Consider the following 20,883-nt stretch of genomic DNA (forward strand, 5'->3'; position numbering starts at 1 on the left):
CGGCCTCACACACACACACACACAGACACACACACTTCTGCTGTCTGAGTCTGTGAAACTGCATCAGATGTACACTATATCAGACTGAGGAGGAGAGGAGGCTTTCAAATTGAGACACATGCATCAGATTGAGGTCTTTGCCCATTATATCTCACATTTTCATACAGACCATATTTCAAATGTGTAAAATGCATCCAGTTCAAGTATTCATTTGGAGAGGTCTGCTGGTTTCGGACACACTGCAGTGCAGTAGGATATTAATATCCTTGGCTCGGCTGCTTGTTTGGTTTGAGGTGATGTTATGATTGAAACATTTTAGCAGTAGCCTGAAGTCAAGCAGAAGTCGTTGGGCCTGTATGGATTATGCATTTATTCATTAATACAATATCCACAGCTGGCCTCTGAATACTGTCTGTTTGAACATGCGATCAAGGACTCTGAATCAAGCTGGCATTAGCCATTATGTTGTTTCAGTAGTTAGCCTGTCTTTATTAGCATGCTTTGAAGTTGAGGGTGTATTAACATTGCCTCCAGCAATATTATGCAACAATATGATGTTTGATCTCTTCTCTTTTATTTAATGTTTTAAAGCTGCACTACAGTACGCAGTTGTTTAATTGAATTCTGGCGGGAAATTCCAGGCGAAGTCATTGATTTGTTTGTGTTTACATCATGTCCACACAGAAGACGGCCTGGCTAGCATGTGGTATGTGAAGCAGCATGGGAATACAATCAATAGTGATGTTGCATCATATTTGAACTAGTCAGCTAGTTGCCGTTTAACAAGGTCAGTTTTAAACAGCAGCCCTCACTGACTCCTGGGAAATCATCCACTGTCAAAACAAACGAGAAGAGTCTGCATCCATAAAGGGAAAGTGACAGAGCTTATGCCAAATCTACAGTTGATCTACTGACAATGAGCACATTAAAGAACAGACACAGACAGAGCATTTCCTTAAAAATGCAATCTAGAGCAGCACAAAGTCACACTCAAGCAGAAGCGATGATAATGTGTGGGTCAACTGCTAACAACATACAGTAGATGCAAGTTGCTTTAAGACATTTTTGGGAGGGGGGTGGTGGTAAATGATGGTGCAATATGGAGCTTATAATATGACAAAACAAATTATTGACAAGTGTAATTTCACAAAACTGAATATTATGTGGCATTTAATATAGTTCTGAATTAGATTTTTTTTTTCAACTTAAATATTAAACATTTAAAATATTACTGATTATAATAAATGGGTTCTAGTGCTCTACTTTCACTCATGTCGTGTGTGGACACGCAAATCACTTTCACCACAAATATACTTTAAAACAAACACCAGAGAACACTTCGACAAATGTTTCACATGCTTGAGAATAATGCTAAACTAACATATTCATGATCAGGTAGATCGTAAACCGCACGCTCACACTAGAAAACTACTAACTGCCCCAAAGGGCTTTGCTTGACTTTATAGAGATCATCAACTCTACCCTGTGGATTACCTCTAACCTACTTTCTGTACGATCTGAGTCTCTGCGTATTGAAGTGTAGAATATTGGATTTGATGTTCTGAATTTCCAATTCATCTTGAAAATTTGTAGCTGTAAAAATGTATATTTGCTGTCTAAGATTTCCGAAGAAAACAATTGCTGATTGAAAATACATCTCTATAAAACTGTGCCATCAAAATATTCAGTTATGATAAATTTCAAATATTTAATATTCAAGTAAAAAAAAATAATAATCTAATTCAGAACTGTTAAATGCCACATACACTTGCCAGTAATTCAATATACAATAATACTTATAATACTATACAATAATAATAATATACAATACAAATTCAATCAGTTTTGTCAAATTATAAGTTCCATACAGATAAACCAGTAAACTGAATACTGCTAACGTTTGCATGATTCATTGAAATACTCTCCTCCCATTCATTTTTGCATCTGAAAGGGAAACACCTACAAATAATGCATGTGCAGCAGAAATAACTGTCCAGGCCTTTCCATGTCTTCAGTGTGTCTTCAGTAAACCCTGGTTTGCACTGGAACGAGCTGTTAGTAGGTCTGGCCCCTTGTGTGAGATCCATAAAACAAATGAGCTTAATTAGTAATTATTGCTTCGGCAAACACTACTAATGGACCGTAAATGAATGTTTGGAAAATAACTTGCTGTATAAGCTAATTATGTTTTACAACTATGGCTCCAAATGAGTTTATGTAGCCAATATAAGTTATTATCTTCCATATCTATGACCAGTGTTTTATGTTAGTTTGTTTTACGTGCTGGACGTGATCCTTTTGTAAGCTTTGCTCTTGTTTCGAGCCAGATTAAAGAGCAAACGGCACAGTTTGCCATGCCGCAGAGCCAGCCACATAGTCCTGTTATTTTTAAAGGCCACATGACAGGCCATGACTCTCTCTCAGCCTGGGACGTCCTAATCGAATGGCTCAACTTGCTGAGCAGAGCCCTCACACGCGGCACACAGTTTCCATCAGGGAATGGATGAGAGTCCGTCCTGCTCCCCTCCCTTTTCCCTCTCTCTTTCTCTCTCCAGCCTCCGAACGCTAAGGACATAGAGCCGGAGTCAGCCTAGGGAAACTCAACACCAGCAGGGCTCCGGGGGCGGCTGTGTTTACTCATCACATGAGGACTGGGACGTTTCCTCAGCTGGGACAGCAGTGTTAGTTTCTGGTGCTTGCTGGGCGCCTCGATCTCTATAGTGTTTGTTCTGGAGGATCAGGGCAAAGGGTGCCGTCTCAAAGGTCACTGAGATTTCAGTGTGTTGGCAGCGTGAGAAGAAAAGGCCGGGCTGTGAATACAGGAAGCAGAAGTTTGTTTGGAGTCTCAGAGGGATTCATATCATCTGCTCCACTTTGGATATTGGGACTATTCATCTGACATAACCTCCGTAACCAAACACTTGCAGAGGAAAAGATGGCTGTTATTTCCTGGGATAAGAAACTCTTGAACTTGCTGAACTTGTTTACAGCTGATAGGAAAAAGTGAAACTTTCTTGATGGGCAGCCTTGTTTGTATGAGCAAGCGCTATGGGTAATATGTGTGGATGTGTGCGGGGCACTAAAGAGGAGTGTTATGTTGATCCCACGAAAGCCCCAATCAGCCCTGCACCAAAGGAGCTCAGCGGACGCCGATACTTTCAAAGGAGGAAGAAGAGGAAATCTGCAGAGTTCAGTGCTACTGACTCTTTGAGAAGCCATGGGGCTGAGAGCTGTAGGAGTGATGACCTGGAGGACGTCACGTCTGGTAGGACTTCCTTCAGTCAGCTTGGTACCTTGAACTCGGAGCAAGATGAGATTCCAAGGCCCAGGCAGCCCAGTATCAGCCATGGGGTCTATGTTGGAGAAGTCCCAGTTCCCAGAGGTAATACCGGGGGTAGACCAGGTGTTCATCAGATGGATGAGGACAAAAGCAGGCCCACTGTGGAGCATAATATACATAGGGTCACCAAGAGCTCCAGAAGCATCTCCTCGAAGGATGTGCTCTTGGAAAAGAAACTGCTGAGGAGGCAATTGATGAGGGCAGTGAGTTTTGGAGCTGTGGAACATATGCTCCAGACACTGAGAGGAAACAACTCCTTGAGGAGCAGGGTGGATCATCAGCTGGAAAACATGGAGGGCTTCTCCAAAATTATATGGGACACTCAAGTGCACAGGAAGCGGAGGAGGGCCCACACTTGCTTAGGTTTAGTTTCCCAGGCTACTTTGGATACTGTCCAACAAGATCTTAATCATCCTTCTACTGAACAGCAGGAGGTAATCGCAGCGTCTGTCAACATGTGCGATGCCGTTTATGGCGCAACGCTGCAATTTTTGTGACATTACTTAAAAAAGAATTTAAACTAAATATCATACGCCCTTTACTTATGATACACGCTGGGTTTACTCCATGTTGTAATTGCCATAATTGCTAGATGACAACCCGCAACTTTGTAGTGGTCAGGCTGTGCAAGTCGGGGCTCTTAGAAAAGACTAAGAGTTTTCAAGTTGTTATTTTGAATTCTACAAAGACTGAATGATTGTATTTCTGTTAATTCGTACATGATGTGAATATAGCTATACAACAGCCTTGATTGCCTTATTGTTTTTAGAAAATAGTTACTACGTAATAGAAATATTTAGGCCAACTGTAATTCATTTGACTCTTTTTATCCCAAGTGATGGTCCTATCATCAGTCTGTGAGATGGCGATACATGATATCATCTTTCTAATATAATTATTTACTTGCTTAGTTTCATTGCTGGAAAGTTAACCAACTCCAGAATAAGGCTAAAAGCAGCCAAATGTTTTTAATAGGACTGAATTTGTATTGAACATGATAACAATTTAATACAAACATTGTAAGTTACTAAATATAATTCTTACATTTCCTCATTTATTTAAACAGCAGGATCAGACAATGAGCAAAGAACATTTACATTACTAAAAAACATCACTACATCACACAGACTTCAGTCGAGAGTGAGTTTACGCACTTTAAAAACAGTCCCGTTATAATCAGTGAAGCTGTCCTCACTGAACTATGATTAATAAATATTACACATTGCATGTTTTTATGATGAGAGTATTTGCACGAGAGCTAAATTCAGTCAGCAAGTGTGAAATGAACCGCTCAACTCAGTGTGTCTCAGCGATGACTCATCTGAACGCATCTGATTGGCCATCGTGTTCTTAAACTCATCGGAAACATGTGATGGGTTATAATGCGCTTAACACCACAAAAACAAGGAAAAAGAAATATGGCAACATCTTTGACAATCGTCGATACACAATACTATCATCTATCGCCACAACCTTACTCTCTACTGTTTGAGACACATGCTAATTCATTTAGTTTGTACTTTCCACTAGAAGATACCAAGGGTCATAGTTGACTTTTATGTTGCCTTGTGATGTAACAGGTACTTTGTGTCATAGCTGTGACTGTATTCTTTATTTTTGCTATATTGACCCATCAGCATCTAGTAACCCCCGAGGGTTTCCATGATGTTGTCATTTATCTTGAGAGTCATGGCAGTGCATGGTTAGTCAGGGCTGACATGTTTTGGTGTGTTTGGTTCTTGGTTTGATAGCTCAGTCTTTCCACAGCCACAGTCTACACACCACGTGCTCTGCTGCCTTCTGACAAGCTATAATTACATCGGCCGCCAGATTCTCCAGAGTTGACTTGAATGTCAGCACAAACATGTTTTGTACACTTAGCAAGCTGTGATTGATTATTAAGCTGTTGATTTTAATACCTGATGGTATAATGTGTTTTCTTAAATCAGTAGGTGCTGGCTTAGCTTTAGCTCCAGGCATCTGATTTTAGAGTTTCAAATCCTTTTTAGCATTGTGAAGTCATGTGAGATCTCTGATGGTCAGTGGACTCTGTGTGTGTGTGTGTGTGTGTGTGTTATCAGCACTGTTCATTAGTCACCATCAGCATATTTAACTGCAATATTCACTGCATATACTGCGTACATGGAGACTACTATAAATAGCTCTAAATGAAGAAAGAGAGCAAGCAACCTGTGCTGGTACATCACTGATCGGATGTCTCCAGACATTTGGAAGTGATCACAGTTTTGTTATGGAGTGGCTATTGGCACCCAGGTGTAAATACAGTGGACCTGCAGTGGGTGCGGCAGATAAGGAAGACATCCAAAATGTGCAGTATTATAAATACCATAGCATATAATATCTATATACAATGTTATTATACCATAGCCAACATGTGTTACTAGACAGGATGCAAATATATATCTGCTATCTGCTATACTTTGGCGCTAAATGTCTTTATATTACTGTGATGATCTCTTTTTTTAATGACGTTCTTGCAATTTTCACATCTATTTACATAGAGGGGAAATTATTAATATCATGTCAATGCATTACATTGCATTTTCTGTATGTACTGATGCATGGATTTTTATTAATTTTTAATGAAGCGTTGAAGCGTTTGTTAGATTATTTTCAGAACAGATTTGAATTTACTTTATGGCAAAAACTACATTCATTAAAAAAAGGTGCAATTCTCTAATAGGAGTGATTTCCTTTTTAAATAAGACATGGTTTGAAAAGAAGACTCTTAGCTGTAACCGATGGTCTCCTGTCTGCAGATCTCGGACATCCACGTGACAGGAGAGTCCGAGGACATGACAGCCAAGGAGAGACTTCTGCTGTGGTCCCGGCAGATGACCGAAGGCTACGTAGGCGTCCGCTGTGACAACTTCACTACCTCCTGGAGGGATGGACGGCTCTTCAGTGCTATTATTCATAAGTACAGGTAACAGCTCAGCAATGTGCATTTCTAAAAAAAAAAATTAATAAATACCATGTCCAAATATGCATGACTGGCTTATATTTCAGCCCAGAAAAAAATCATATCATTCCTAAAGAAAAGAAGCCTGTTTTGGGGGCTTGTAAGATAGCTGTCCTAAAGTAGATGTAATGCTAATGTGCTAAATGTAATTGTTCCTCATATGCTCTTTATGTGTATGATGTCCTCGATTATGTGCGTACAAGTCTTTGACACAGTCCACATTGATTTCGTCTGGTGATTTACACAAACCCAGTGTTACTCCAGACTCAGTCTGAGTAAATGAAAATGTCGTATACTTTTTGATTGAAGCAAGATGATGATGTGTAATATAAACACATATCTGACACTGAAAGATATCAGACATGCAGAGACTGTGGATTAAGATTGTATTGTCTTGATTCAGGCCCGACCTGGTGGATATGAGCAGAGTATCAACACAGAGTAGCAGATCCAACCTGGAGCAAGCGTTTGGTGTGGCCGAGCAGCTCGGAGTGGCCCGACTGCTGGACCCAGAGGGTGAGTCAGCGCCAAACTAATGGCCTCATCCAGCTTACGTCATTAGGCATTATTATATTGTCAAAAACAAAGTTGATTGGTTGAATATGTGTAAACTGTCAGTTATTTATTGTTTTCATTTAATTAAATGGTTTAAGCATGGATTAAATAATATTCGATTTTTATTTTTTGGGATGCATCATTCTGCATCCATTGATTGGCTACCCCTGTTGAAAAAACAGCATATGCTGGTTAGGTATGTTTTGAAGCATGGTTTCTGGTTTAAACTGGTCCTTAGCTGGTCCTGAGCAGGAGCTAGATGCTTAGGACCATCTTAAACCCAGCTCACGACCAGCTCAGGACTTGCTTAAACCAGCAGCCATGCTTCAAAACACACCTAACCAGCATATGCTGTTTTTTTCCCCAACAGGGACCTCAGCTGCCCATACTCTTCTTTACTTTTGGATGTCCTCTCCTTTTTCACTTCGACTCTACTTTGTTTCAAATGTCATTAGAAAACAAATTCATCATCATGCCACCGTTTTCTCATTAAAAACATTTTCACAAAGATGAGCCCATAGAGCGCCTTTGTTTCTATTGGTGATGTGTGAGGCTCTTGAGATGTGATCGTTGTCTCAGAGTGAGAATGAGCTGCTAGTTAACACAACTCTGCTGAATGTCTGGAGTGAGGCGTCACTGATTCAGCTTTGACGTGTGGTTTTCACCAGAGCTGCAGTCTGAGTGTCAGATGCAGGATTTCAAGGTCATTTGTAAAACAACACTGCGATCTAAGAATAGCATCCAATGCCCAACACTATCCTCAGCAGACTAAACCATGAATTCAACACTTAATAAAACTGTTAACTGTCTGTGATGGAAGGTTACAAGAAGTATTATTTTTGGCAAAACTGTTCATTGTTTTATATATTTGCATGTTTGTCCATTCGAGCAGATGTGGACGTGTCGTCTCCTGATGAGAAGTCTGTTATTACGTATGTATCAACGTTATACGACGTCTTCCCCAAAGTACCGGAGGGTATGGAGGGCATCAGTGCAAATGTAAGTACAATCACATACAGCTATAATATCACTAACTCTGTGAAAAAAAAGTACACTTTAGCATAGTTTAAAAAGAGCAGTGTTATGGAAAAAAAGTGCAAACTGAAGGTAATAATTTCAGAGTAATATTAAATGCAACTAGCTGAACTTCAGAGTAATTGTTTTAAACATTCATCTGTACAACTGTATATGTACTTTCATAATTACTGCCAAATGACCTGACTACAAAAAATATTGATTAACTAAAATATACTGTCATCAGAAATGTATAATGTATTTAAAAACATTTGTTACAAGTTACAATTTAGTGCAATTTAGTACATGCAATATTGAATAACACACTTTCTGATATAATTATAGTAAATAAAATAAAATAATAATACTAAGTGCTTTACGTGTGCTTTAGCATGATAAAAGATAAGTGTACTTGAACAAAACAAAAAAACAAAAATCTATGTGCTTCAAAGCAAACCTTAATTTTGAAATTTTGAGATAAAATAAACAAAAAGTGCACAAGTACACTTTCTGAATTTGTACATTAAACATTAAATTGTGCTCTCTTTAAGTTCACTCAAGTTATTATTAGATTAATATTATATTATCTGTGAGTTCACTACAAATGCATATGTAATACAATTAAGCACACTTCTTTTTCACACGTGTCGCACTGAAAACTAATCACTTAAAGGGATCGTCTGTGTTAGACGTGAGCTCTAGTAAAGCATGACTTCTGAGGATACTCCGGCTGACAGCACATACACATCTCAAGGATGATGTTATCTACCTGCGTGCTGTAGTCAGGTTGTAGCTGGGTGGGTGGTGCAAAGAAACGTTGTGTCTACACTTCCACATTACATAAGAATTCCATGTTTCTTGGAAGAGTTTGTTATGAAGGAATCTGTTGATTCTCTGGAGTCATTCCCAGAACACTGGATGATTCTGCTTGAGGAAGAGTGTGAAGTGTGTATGCTGCTTTCCATTCAAGACACATTGACCTTGAATTCAACGTGCTCGCACTTCTTGAATAAATGAACAAATGAATACGATATGAAGAAAGTGATACGTCCTATAAAATGCCTGCGTTTACAGTTTCCTTACAATTACAGTGAAATATAAAGATCTTAACCAAAAGTTGATGTTCCTGAAACAGGATGTGGACATTAAATGGGTTGAATACCAGAACATGGTGAAGTACCTCAGCCAGTGGATCAAACACAATCTGACTGTTATGGCAGACAGAGATTTCCCCAGAAACCCTGTGGAACTTAAGGTGAGATGCCTCACACTTTCATATTGCTGTTAAGAATGTAATCCATGTTACTCTATGAGTTTCCTGAATGGATAGATGATTTATTTTTTCATGAAATTACGAAATAATTTAAATTGTATGTGTATGTATAATTCGTTTTTTTTTGTTACATAGAAAATCCATAAACCAGACCATATATTTATGCAAAACAATGTTTCTTTATTATTTGGAAGTAAGAAATCTAGCCCAGACAGTTGCTTGTAGTTCAGATGCAGCTTTCGCTTTGAGGCAGATTAACGGTACATGTCCCTCTGGAGAAAAGCACTGAAGCCTGAAGAGCAGCTCCATCTTTCTGTGCTCATAACTCGAGTGGCTATGTTGTCTTTTTCTCTGTCTGATTGATAGAAATCTCTTTTTGTCAGGACTGACACTTTTTGACTTTACAGGCACTTTATACGCAGTATCTACAGTTCAAAGAAAACGAAATCCCACCAAAAGAAAATGAAAAGGCCAAAATCAAGCATCTCTACCAAATGCTAGAGGTTTGTGTCTTTGTTTCTTTATGTGATCATTCATATTGTTGAGTGTACGTGACACGTGTAGGGGTGTGTTAAACGCTGCTGTATGTTGGGGTGTAGGTGTGGATAGAGTTCGGTCGCATCCAGCTCCCTCAGGGGTGCCATCCTAATGATGTGGAGAAGGAATGGGGCAAGCTGATTGTGTCCATGCTGGAGAGAGAGAAGAGCCTGAGGCCTGAAGTGGACAGGTATGAGATGATTTACACACGCTATCTCTCTATCGCTGTTTCTTAATGAAAGAATATGGGTGGGGATTACATGCATTCTACTGAGGAATTCACTTGACATTTTTGACATAATACATTCTTAATATATATATATATAGAAGTTTTAGAACTAGAATGTTTTTAGAAAGGTACTATTTCTTCATTTATAATGGTCAGCTCAACTGATTTTGAAGTGATTTTTCATATCGTATGCTCTTTTTGTTTGGGTGATGTATGGCAGGGATGCAGAACTCCGTTCCTGGGGGTCATCCCAGCCCTGCAGAGTTTAGTTCTAAGTTGTGCACCCCTGATATATGGGCTATTTATAATATTAGGTTTTTAATTATTAATGATGTTTTTATTTAGATGTTAGCCCTCTGGAGTCTAAGGGTATTTTTGGGGCCTGGAGAAGTTTTGTCATGCCCTGACATTTGTGCTTTATTCAGTTTCTTATAAATATCTAAAAGGGGTAAAGTCTAATCTCACTGTAATCAGCACAAACTGCGCTATAATAATATAGCAGCATGTATGTACATGATTGTGTTTTTGAGTTTATTTAGAATATATTTAATTATCCCACAACATATTTTAATATTCACTTGCGAGTGCAGTTAATCAGTTTATTAGGAACAATCAAAGCTGACTTTTAAAGCCAATTTTTTTTTTGTGCATCATTACTCCAGTCACACAATCCTTCAGAAATCCACATAACAATCTGATATTTTACATATATTTATTATTATTATTATTATTATTATTAATGTTGAAAAGAGCTGATAATTTTTTTCAGGTTTTTAGGAGGGATAAATTGAAAGAACAGCATTGTTTGTTATAGCTACATTTATTTGTTACATTAATATTATTTACATCAAGCTTTTGAATGGTATAGTATTGTGCATTGTTATTGAATAGCGCTTTCAGCGCGGGGGCGTGGTCATTTACGGGGAAGTCGTGGCCTAATGGTTAGAGGGTTGGACTCCCAATCGAAGGGTTGTGAGTTCTAGTCTCGGGCCGGACGGAATTGTGGGTGGGGGTAGTGCATGAACAGCTCTCTCTCCACCTTCAATACCACGACTTAGGTGCCCTTGAGCAAGGCATCGAACCCCCAACTGCTCCCCGGGCGCCGCAGCATAAATGGCTGCCCACTGCTCCGGGTGTGTGCTCACAGTGTGTGTGTTTGTGTTCACTGCTCTGTGTGTGTGCATTTCGGATGGGTTAAACGCAGAGCACAAATTCTGAGTATGGGTCACCATACTTGGCTGAATGTCACTTCACTTCACATTAAAGATAATGAAGGGAGACGTGAAAAACGGACATCGCGTTGTTTTCATATGGATTACTTTATAACAGTATATCTGTTTTCAGCGGCACTTTTTTAGTTTAAAAATAGACATGTCAAGCTTTCTTTAGATATATCTCTCATGTCTTTTTGTTGAGTATTCATGGAGTTACAGTTAATTTTAATGACGTGTTTGTAAATGAAGATCAGCGAAGACAAAGGCTGCAGACAGCACACCTTGTTTGTTATCTTTATTTTATAAGTGCACAAAGTTCTGTTATTATATCTGTATACAATAAAGTAGTATTGCTCTTATCTGTAAGATCAAAACTGAAAGTGTAATTTAAGTTCTTTTCGGGGTTATCAGGAGAAAATGCCTCATAACGCGTATCAGCATTAATCGACTTCAGAGGGTTACGTTTCCTCAAGTCTTTAGAAAGTCCTTATATTAGTTTTATAATCATTCCTTTTCTTGTCATTTGTGGGATTAAGCAATAAGAGCATTATGGTGTTTTTAAATTTCAGTTGCAAAAATCAAAGTTTGAATCATTTTCTTAAAGAAGTTCAAACAGTCAATGGTTGTGATTTGATTAAAAGTGTTTTTCACTTAAAAATGTCCACTAAAGTACTTATGTATATCTGATGTACAGTGACACATTATATAAGAATATAAAGCCGCGTTTCCACCGCAGGAACTTTACCCAGGAACTAGGGACTTTGGCCTGGTACTTGGTGTGTTTCCACGCAGAGAGCAGCCTCACTTCGGCTAGACCTTCTGATATGTACCGCTGGCTCTGATGTGTCTGTAGTGGTTAAACATAAAATATAATTCAGCAGCGGGGTAAATCTAACAGGTTTTCTTTGGTCTGTATTCAATTTATCTATATGTTAAAATGAAAATAAAAAAGGCAAATTTATATAATATTTCGTTTCATTGTAATGGCTGCATATATACACATATCCCTGAACTAAGTACATTTCTTCAGCTGTTATTATGTTTAAATGAAAACCAAAGGAGTCAGTGGTATTTGATATCCTATTTCGTTTTATTGTAAATACACGGCAAGGAAAATTGCAGTAGCCAAGGCGAGCTGACTGATGTTATCAAGTACGCTGCTGTTTATAGATTTACCGGACTTTCGTCGTCGCGGACATCACACTCCCGTGACGAATGCACAAAGTCTGAACTAACTACCGAGGATGCACGTCCAAAAACAGCGTACTTTCTTTTTTCATTTTTTTTGTTTTTTAAAATCAGCGGTACTTTGTATTGAGAAACGTGCGCAGACCTACGTCACCAGTCTATTTGCCTAATCTTCCCTGTACTTTACACCGCGGTGGAAATGCAGAAAGCAACAGGTCTGGGGGGAAAAAGTTCCTGGTACAAAGGTTCCGGGTAATTTCGGTGGAAACGTGGCATAAGGAATCAAAGTTGCCACGTACCATGTTCCAGTTAGCTCCTGCTGGTAGATATTTTGTTTCTCCTTTGACAGAAATTGCTAAATTTTCTGTATATTCTGATGAAATAAAATGATGTTTTTCAAGGGATATTTATAATACCAATTTTTATAGCATTTTTTTAGTTTAGTAGGTGTTTTATCAGTGCAGAGTTCTTAAAAGAGGTTAGAATCTGGTCAGCCCTGCGCCAGCCAAGCAACTGCCATTGAGATGAGCATGAATGATATCGATGGCTTACTCTGGAGCAGCTCATTAGATGCCGCTCTCCTGACTGCAAACACTGCGCTGCTGCCAAAACACTGCTTGGTTTGTTTGAGCATCCCAAACAATTCAATATAGCAACCGATGGGGCATAACAAGTTTATATCTGATCAGTTGGACACGAGGAAGTGTTCGTTAGACTCAACTATTGTGTCAGTCAGTTATAAATCCATTCTTATGTAAATTGTTGAATAATGAATTGAAATTAGTGTTTTGTTTGCACTGAAATGAGTTCTGTTTGTGTTTAATGTATTGGGGCCATTATGTTCATGAGTTCTGTGTGAGGACACTCGTTCAGTGTCTTAGTAAACATGTATGTTGGTCATTACTTAGGGTTAAAATCACTCTTCTACGCATGTCAAATATATAAGTTTGCAATATAATATTTTTGTTATATTGCCAGCAGAGATTTCCTGCACAGAAATGACTGTCAGAACTGTTCAGTTCACAGTTGTGTTACTCATAGTGTTTAGGTGAAAACATGGCGTTGGAAATTACCTGGAAATATATAGAAATCATTCATGTTTTTGATATTTATTATTATTTATTAGCAGTTTTATGTACACATGATTATGTGTGTGCCTTGACCTCAAAACCAATCATAAGGGTCCATTAAAAAAAAAAAAAACAATACTGAGAAAATCACCTTTAGAGTTGTCCAAATAAAGTTTTCTGCAATGAATATTACTATTATCAGTTTTGAAATATTTATGGTAGGAAATTTACAAAATATCTTTAGATGGAACATGATCTTTACTTAATGATTTTGAAATTATAAAAAAAAAAAATACATTTATACAATTATTTGTTTAATATATTATTATTTCACTCGAGCCTCTGTCCAGCACACCGCTCTGTCTCAGTAACTACTCTGTGTATGGACCCAGGTGAGGGAGGTGTGGTGTCCTCTGCTAAATCCTGCACAAAAAGTGTCCTGGTGTTTGATTGTACCTGTCTTTTGTTTTTCGTAGACTTGAAATGCTGCAGCAGATTGCAAACAGAGTTCAGCGAGACAGTGTAGCCGGAGAGGACAAATTAGTGTTAGCACGGACAGCTCTGCAGTCGGTGAGTTCCAGTATACGTCTTCATTTACAGTCATTATCAGATTTCATTTTAATGATCAGAAATTGTATTTATTTGACAAGTAAAACTTTTTTCAGAAAATGTGGATACATATTCATTATCACACACACGCACACACACACACACACACACAAACACACACACACACGTTTGTTTTTGTGCATAGGTGTAATGGTTTTTATACTGTACAAACTGTATATTCTTTCGCCCTCCACCAACCCTACCCCTAACCCTCACAGGAAACTTTGTGCATTTATACTTTCTCAAAAAAACTCATTCTGTATGATTTATAAGTGTTTTGAAAAATGGGGACATGGGTTATGTCCTCATAAGTCTCCCTCTCCTTGTAATACCTGTGTCATACCCATGTCATTATACAGAGTTGTGTCCTGATATGACACAAAAACAAGAGCACACACACACACACTCACACACACACACACACACACACACACACACACACACACACACACACACACACACACACACACACACATGGATGTTTAGATATTTTACTGGGAAAAATACTTTTATACAATTATTTTGTTAATATATTATTATTCTTAAATAATTGTCTTGTCTTTTTTTCTTCTTTTTTTTTTTTACATTGAAAATCTGAATGAAAATGAAAATGTATCCTGTAGGATGCGAAGCGGCTGGAATCAGGAATCCAGTTTCAGAATGAAGCAGAGATCGCTGGATATCTTCTGGAGTGTGAGAACTTACTGAGGCAGCAAGTGGTGGACATCCAGCTTTTACTGGACGGGAAGTTCTACCTCGCTGACCAGCTCGTTCAGAGGTCAGATCGTCACTGACTGAACTTCATTATTAAAGAGAAAAAATCACTGAGGCATTCTCAGAATGAGCAATAGAAATAGTTCACCTTACCTGTTTCTGAAAGCTGTCTCCTTGATCTCTTCGGTCCTCAGGGTGTCTAAGCTCCGAGACGATCTGCTGGCTTTGAGGACAGAGTGTTCAACCGTCTACAGCAAAGGACACACGCTGACCTCAGAACAGACCAAGAAGATGATCTCTGGCATCACGCAGAGTTTGAACTCAAACTTCAGTGCTGGACTGTCTCCTGCGCTCAGTCACGGAGGCCTGGTCACATCAGACGGCAGCCCTGCGATGAGCCCGGCCATGACCCCCGGCATGACCCCTGCGGCGGTCCAGACTTACCTCAGCAGCAGAGGAGGAGGAGGCATGGAGCCCGCTGGCCTTCAGCAGCTCAAACACATGCAGGTCCCCAAGCCCATGCTCAAATCCTCATTCCTGGACCCCAGCCTGACCGAGGATGAGGCTCATATGAAGTTTGTGCAGGATCTAATCACCTGGGTTGAGGAAATGCAGGTATGTTGAAGACTTCAGATTCTTTTAATCCTTCATTCTACTAGTGCACTGCAAAATTCCTTCTTGATTACTATTTTTTTTCATTTGTCGTCTGTGTATATGTTTAACAAACAATCTCGCTTTCTACATGATTTTAATGATTAAAAATGACAAGTGCGATGGTTTGAGTGATGATGCAGGTTTATGATTAAAATAAAAAAGTGACCTATTTTTCAGTTGTTGTTTTTTTGTGGCGAGGTTATCTCATGTTTTTTTCCCGATCTTTTTGTCTCTGAAAGGTTCGGCTTGATCAAGCAGAATGGGGATCTGATCTGTCAAGTGTTGAATCAAATTTAGGGAATCATAAAGATTTTCACAAAGCCATAGAAGAATTCCAGATGAGCATTAAAGAAGCCAATGTGAGTGAGGTAATACACATCATTACATGTGTTTAGATAAAAATATCATTATAAACCCAGAATATGTTTAAAATGCTTATCTTAACAGTTAACTTAAAAATCCTACATTTGAGAAAATCTGTGAACAATCTGTTTCTTTAAATGACAACAAATGATGGTCTTAAAATCTAAACCCGAGCGTGTGTGATTACGCAGATGACCCAGCCGCTGAAGCAGAGTTACTCCGAGGAGCTGAAGACGTTAGAAAGCCAGTACGGCAGGCTGCTGGTAACGGAGCTTTGTGAAGATCTGCTTCTAAACCTCACATTCAGTAAGAAGCGTGCGTCTCAGTTTGGTGTGCTCTTGTGTCTTCAGAAATGCTCCGGTGAGAGGCAGAAGAACCTGGACAGTCTGTATGACTTTGTGTCCCGCGCCACGCAGGAGCTGATCTGGCTCAATGAGAAGGAGGAAGAGGAAGTGGCTTTCGACTGGAGCGAGAGGAACAGTAACATTTCAAGGAAGAGAGATTATCATGCAGTAAGAGCTTTCAGCCACATCAAACTAATAAAAGAGCTACTGATTTATTAATGTCCGTCATATTTGTATTGTTTGCAGATAACCCAGTGGTTTTAATAATGTGGTGATTATTTATTTATTTAAAGCATTACTTTAATTGTTATTATTTCTTATAGATCTATTGTTAGGGTCATTTTAATTTATTTTATGTAAAGCACTTTGAATTACCTTTGTGTCTTTATTCTTATAACTTGCCCTGCCTTGTGATTATATACATGGCCAAAACCTTTTGCAATGTATTATTTATCACTCAGCTCTAGTTGGTCATTAGATGGATCATCTAAGCTAATTTAGGGTTTTGCTTTAAGGCTTTATTCCAGCAATATGAATATCCACCCATACGATAATTATAGTGAATCCACAAGGGCCACTAGAAATGAACCTAACCTGTGCCTGCAGTTAACACATCCTCTTCTGTTGGAGCAGTAATGGCACCTTCAACATCTGCCATGATCAAGATTTTGTGTCACTTCTCTTGCCTTTGCATGCTAAGGTTCAGGTTCAGGTTTTTAAAGGAAGCTAGATATCTGTGCCTGGAGCATCTTCATATGTCCACGTCTGTCCACAGGATCTCATGAGAGAACTGGATGACAAGGAGCAGGTGATCAAGTCAGTACAGGAGAAGGCAGAGAGCCTCCTGCTGGAGAACCATCCTGCCAGACTGACCATCGAGGTACAGCCTGGGATCACATCACTTCACTAGACTCCAAACGTGAAAACACCATCATTTTCATGAATAAAACCAAAGGTCGTGAAGCTAGAGTTTAAGAAATAGTGAGGCCAAACATTCTACAGTATCATCATTTTAATGCATTCATGCTAGCTTTAGTTTTTTCTCAAGTAAAACACAAATGGAGAAGTTTAGCAGAAAGTTCATGCTGTTCATTTACTCATTTCCATACAATGAAAATGTATCATAAATGCATTAGCAAAGTAGGTAGGTTTGGGCAAACATCATATTCATTGGTTTCTAAGAAATTTTCACTGATAATCTTCCCTAATTCTCATCCATTTAAGCTTGTCATCATCATATTAAAAGTTCAGTGCTCAGTGGTAGAGCATTGCATTAGCAGCGCAAAAGGTTATGGGTTCGATTCCCAAGGAACACACATGATGTATAGACTGTATAAATGTATAGACTGAATGCACGATTTGGATAAATGCATCTGCTAAATGCATAAATGTGTAATGTAATGTCAAGTAAAATAAAATAAAGATAAGTAATCATCTGTGCATTACTCAGGCGTACAGAGCAGCCATGCAGACTCAGTGGAGCTGGATACTGCAGCTCTGTCACTGTGTGGAGCAACATCTGAAAGACAACGCCGTCTACTTTGACGTGAGTTACGCAGCTGTTTTTAGCACAACTGATTTTTATAACTCATCTTAGACTTACAAGTATGCTGTTACTCTCCTTACAGTTTTTCAGTGGTGCCAAAGAGTCGTTGGATTACCTTAAGAGTCTCCAAGATGCCATCCACAGAAAGTACAGCTGCGACAGAAGCAGCAGTTTACATCGGCTGGAGGATCTCATTCAAGAGTCCATGGTTAGTCTGCTACCACACCATGAAATCATGTAATTATTCTGGTTTGGAGTATTAGGGACTTAAAGGTTTAGTTCATCAAAAAATGAAAATAAGGCTGTGTTTTACTCACCCCCGAGGCATCCTTTCATCTTTCAGACGAATCCAGTTGGAGTTATATTAAAATTGTCTTTGATCTTTCAAGCTGTTTCATTGCAGCGCATCAGTCCAGAAGAAGTGTCTCACACTCACACGGCTCCAGGGGGTGAACAAAGTCCTCCTGTAGAGTATCGATGCGTTTCTGTAAGAATATCCATATTCATAGCGTAATAATCACTGAAATCTAGCTTGCGCTCACTGTTGTAAACGAAGCGGTTCCGGGGGAATGATGTATGAGGTCAGCTTTGAGAATACTTTTTGTGCACAAAGAAAACAATAACATAATTTATTCAGCAATTCTTCACCCCGTGTTTTGGAGAGTACCCCAGAACATAATCAGAGTTGCTTACCCCTGAACATAAACAGTGCTGATTACGTTGATTACATTCTTGGGTACTCTCCAAAATGGTGGAAGACTAACTTAATTTGTGTCCTAAAGATGAACAAATGTCTTATGGGTTTTGAATGATATGAGGGTGAGTAATTAATGATAGAAATTTCATTTTTGGGTGAACTATCCCTTTAATGACTAAAAGAAAGAAGTAATCAAAATATAAACAAGTTCTATTTCTTAAGATTCTCCTCCATGAATATTTAGGGTGTAGATGTGCATGACTGATGCTAGACTGATGTTTCTTCACAGGATGAGAAAGAGCAGCTCCTGAAATACAGCAGCACAGTGGGTGGGTTAGTGGGACGGGCAAAGTCTGTAGTTCAGCTCAAGGCCCGTAACCCAGAGAACCCCATCAGGACCTCCACACCCGTCAAAGCCATCTGTGACTACCGCCAGATAGAGGTACGTTCACCATGCTGGAACTGCTGCATGCATATTAACAGTGTTTGCCATAATGAATTCTGTGACCCCTCTCTCCTCAGATCACCATCAGCAAAGAAGATGAGTGTGTTCTAGTGAGCAATTCTCACAGGGCGAAGTGGAAAGTGATCAGTCCCTCTGGAAATGAGGCCATGGTGCCTTCAGTCTGCTTCAGTGTACCTCCACCCAACAAGGAGGCCATTGAAATGGCAAGCAGGTGAAGACAGTCTGGGATTTTATTTTATTGGTTTATAATATATATATATATATATATATATATATATATATATATATATATATATATATATATATATATATATATATATATATATATATATATATATATAGGGCGTCAATGCATTGGTTGTTGGTTGGATGTTGAGATGCAAAAACAGAGGCAGCTGAACATGAGCCTGCAGGGTTTAAATTTTACAGTAGTATGGTTAATTTAGCTTTTCTCACTGCACCAGGATGGAGCAGCTGTATCAGAATGTTCTGGCTCTGTGGCACCACTCTCACATTAACATGAAGAGCATCGTATCCTGGCACTATCTGATGACTGACATCCGCACCATCCGCAAAAGCACTGTTGCCTCGGTACAAATCCTCTTTTTGCATTCCCTGAGATGAAAGTGGTTTTAAAACCTATGCAGCTTATAGTGCAATGTTAACTTCCCTCCTTAGATCAAGACGCTCTTGCCGGGTGATCACGAGCAGGTGCTGAGCAGCCTGCAGTCCCACTTTGAGGACTTCCTGAGGGACAGCGATGAATCTGAGGTTTTCACGGTGGCTGATCGTGCCCAGCTGGAAAAGGAGGTTCTGGCTTGTAAGGAGTACTATGAGGAACTCCTCAAATCTGCAGAGAGAGGCGAGTTACTGTACTCATGTACACAAGTAATGCAAGTTATGTAATCAGATTACATTTTAGAGTAACTAGTAAAGTAAGGTATTACTTTTAAACTTACAAAAAGAATGATTTTTCAAATAAGTAAGGTGATAAGTAATCATTCACTTACGCCTCTCCTGTTCAGAGAAATCAGGAGTGAAGTGCAGAGGCACTTTCTCTTTTGGTGTGAATGGGCCAAAAGTGGCCAAAAATACTTTTGTGTGTTTCGTTATTGAAAAACAAATCCAAGCCCAGCCCATGTAACAAGAAGTAATGCACAAATATGATCATAATGCATTGCAGTCTATAAAAAATAACAATTTAACAATTTAAGTAATGCAATTAGTTAAATTTATATGAAATATTATCTGCCAGATCAATTGTCAGAAAACATAATTGCAATTAAATGCACATTGAGGCTTATTGTGTTGCCACTAGTTACATTTTAATTATGATGTCACCGAGAAACTGGCAAACAAATGCACAGCCTGCAGATTATTGTTTGGACATGGAGTCTCATCAATGTTGAATGTATTGCCCTCTGGTGGTCAACAGAAGAACACGAGGAGTCCGTGTACAATCTCTTCATATCTGAGGTGCGCAACTTCCGCATGCGGGTGGAGGGTCATGAGGAACAGCTGATCCGGAAAATCCGTACCCCGCTTGACAGAGATGACCTGCAGGAGTGTGTGCTGCGCATCACCGAACAGGAGGTTTGTTAGAAATGTTATCAATGAATATAATATAGCAGTTAATACAAACAAAAATTAAAAAATCAGTTAATCCTGGCCTCTCTTCTCATACACATCCAGAAGAAGAAGGTAGAGCTGGATAGGTTGAAGGCTGACCTGGAGAGTCTGAGAGAGAAGTGTGACGTCTTCCTCAGGCAAGCAGCTGCCTCTCCATCCGTCCCTGCGCTTTCCTCTGAGCTGAACATCCTCACTCAGAGCATGAACCAGGTCTACTCCATGTGCTGCATCTACCTGGAGAAGTGAGTCTTTACTTTCTCCTCAAATGAGGTGTGTTTGAAAGAGCTGAGGAGTTTATTGAGTAATTCACTGGAGACGTGACCTAGTGTTTAGTCAGTGTGCTGAGGTGCTCATGCAAGTATTGTGATTTTGAATCAGACTTGTGGCACTTTCTAGTTGTTCCCTTTTCTCCACATCATCTCATGCCTGCTTTCTTGTCCTTGTAACATGTTCCCAGC

General features: G+C 39.2%; 1 protein-coding gene across 1 annotated transcript in view; it reads left to right on the forward strand.

Moving 5' to 3' along the window:
* dst (dystonin) overlaps positions 1-20,883 on the forward strand; it is a 148,069-nt gene that overhangs the window by 49,748 nt on the left and 77,438 nt on the right. Inside the window, exons 9-29 of the mRNA XM_052571690.1 lie at positions 6,121-6,287; positions 6,727-6,839; positions 7,771-7,877; positions 9,028-9,147; positions 9,573-9,668; positions 9,765-9,892; positions 13,880-13,973; positions 14,636-14,790; positions 14,921-15,341; positions 15,620-15,748; positions 15,935-16,006; positions 16,094-16,255; positions 16,863-16,967; positions 17,538-17,633; positions 17,716-17,841; positions 18,620-18,772; positions 18,853-19,007; positions 19,261-19,387; positions 19,475-19,658; positions 20,232-20,389; positions 20,489-20,667. Coding sequence (XP_052427650.1) covers positions 6,121-6,287; positions 6,727-6,839; positions 7,771-7,877; positions 9,028-9,147; positions 9,573-9,668; positions 9,765-9,892; positions 13,880-13,973; positions 14,636-14,790; positions 14,921-15,341; positions 15,620-15,748; positions 15,935-16,006; positions 16,094-16,255; positions 16,863-16,967; positions 17,538-17,633; positions 17,716-17,841; positions 18,620-18,772; positions 18,853-19,007; positions 19,261-19,387; positions 19,475-19,658; positions 20,232-20,389; positions 20,489-20,667 — 3,047 coding nt within the window. The remainder of the gene's footprint in view (positions 1-6,120; positions 6,288-6,726; positions 6,840-7,770; positions 7,878-9,027; positions 9,148-9,572; positions 9,669-9,764; positions 9,893-13,879; positions 13,974-14,635; positions 14,791-14,920; positions 15,342-15,619; positions 15,749-15,934; positions 16,007-16,093; positions 16,256-16,862; positions 16,968-17,537; positions 17,634-17,715; positions 17,842-18,619; positions 18,773-18,852; positions 19,008-19,260; positions 19,388-19,474; positions 19,659-20,231; positions 20,390-20,488; positions 20,668-20,883) is intronic.

The sequence above is a fragment of the Carassius gibelio genome, chromosome B13 (genome assembly GCF_023724105.1).
Source record: "Carassius gibelio isolate Cgi1373 ecotype wild population from Czech Republic chromosome B13, carGib1.2-hapl.c, whole genome shotgun sequence".
In the NCBI taxonomy this organism is placed as follows: domain Eukaryota; kingdom Metazoa; phylum Chordata; class Actinopteri; order Cypriniformes; family Cyprinidae; genus Carassius; species Carassius gibelio.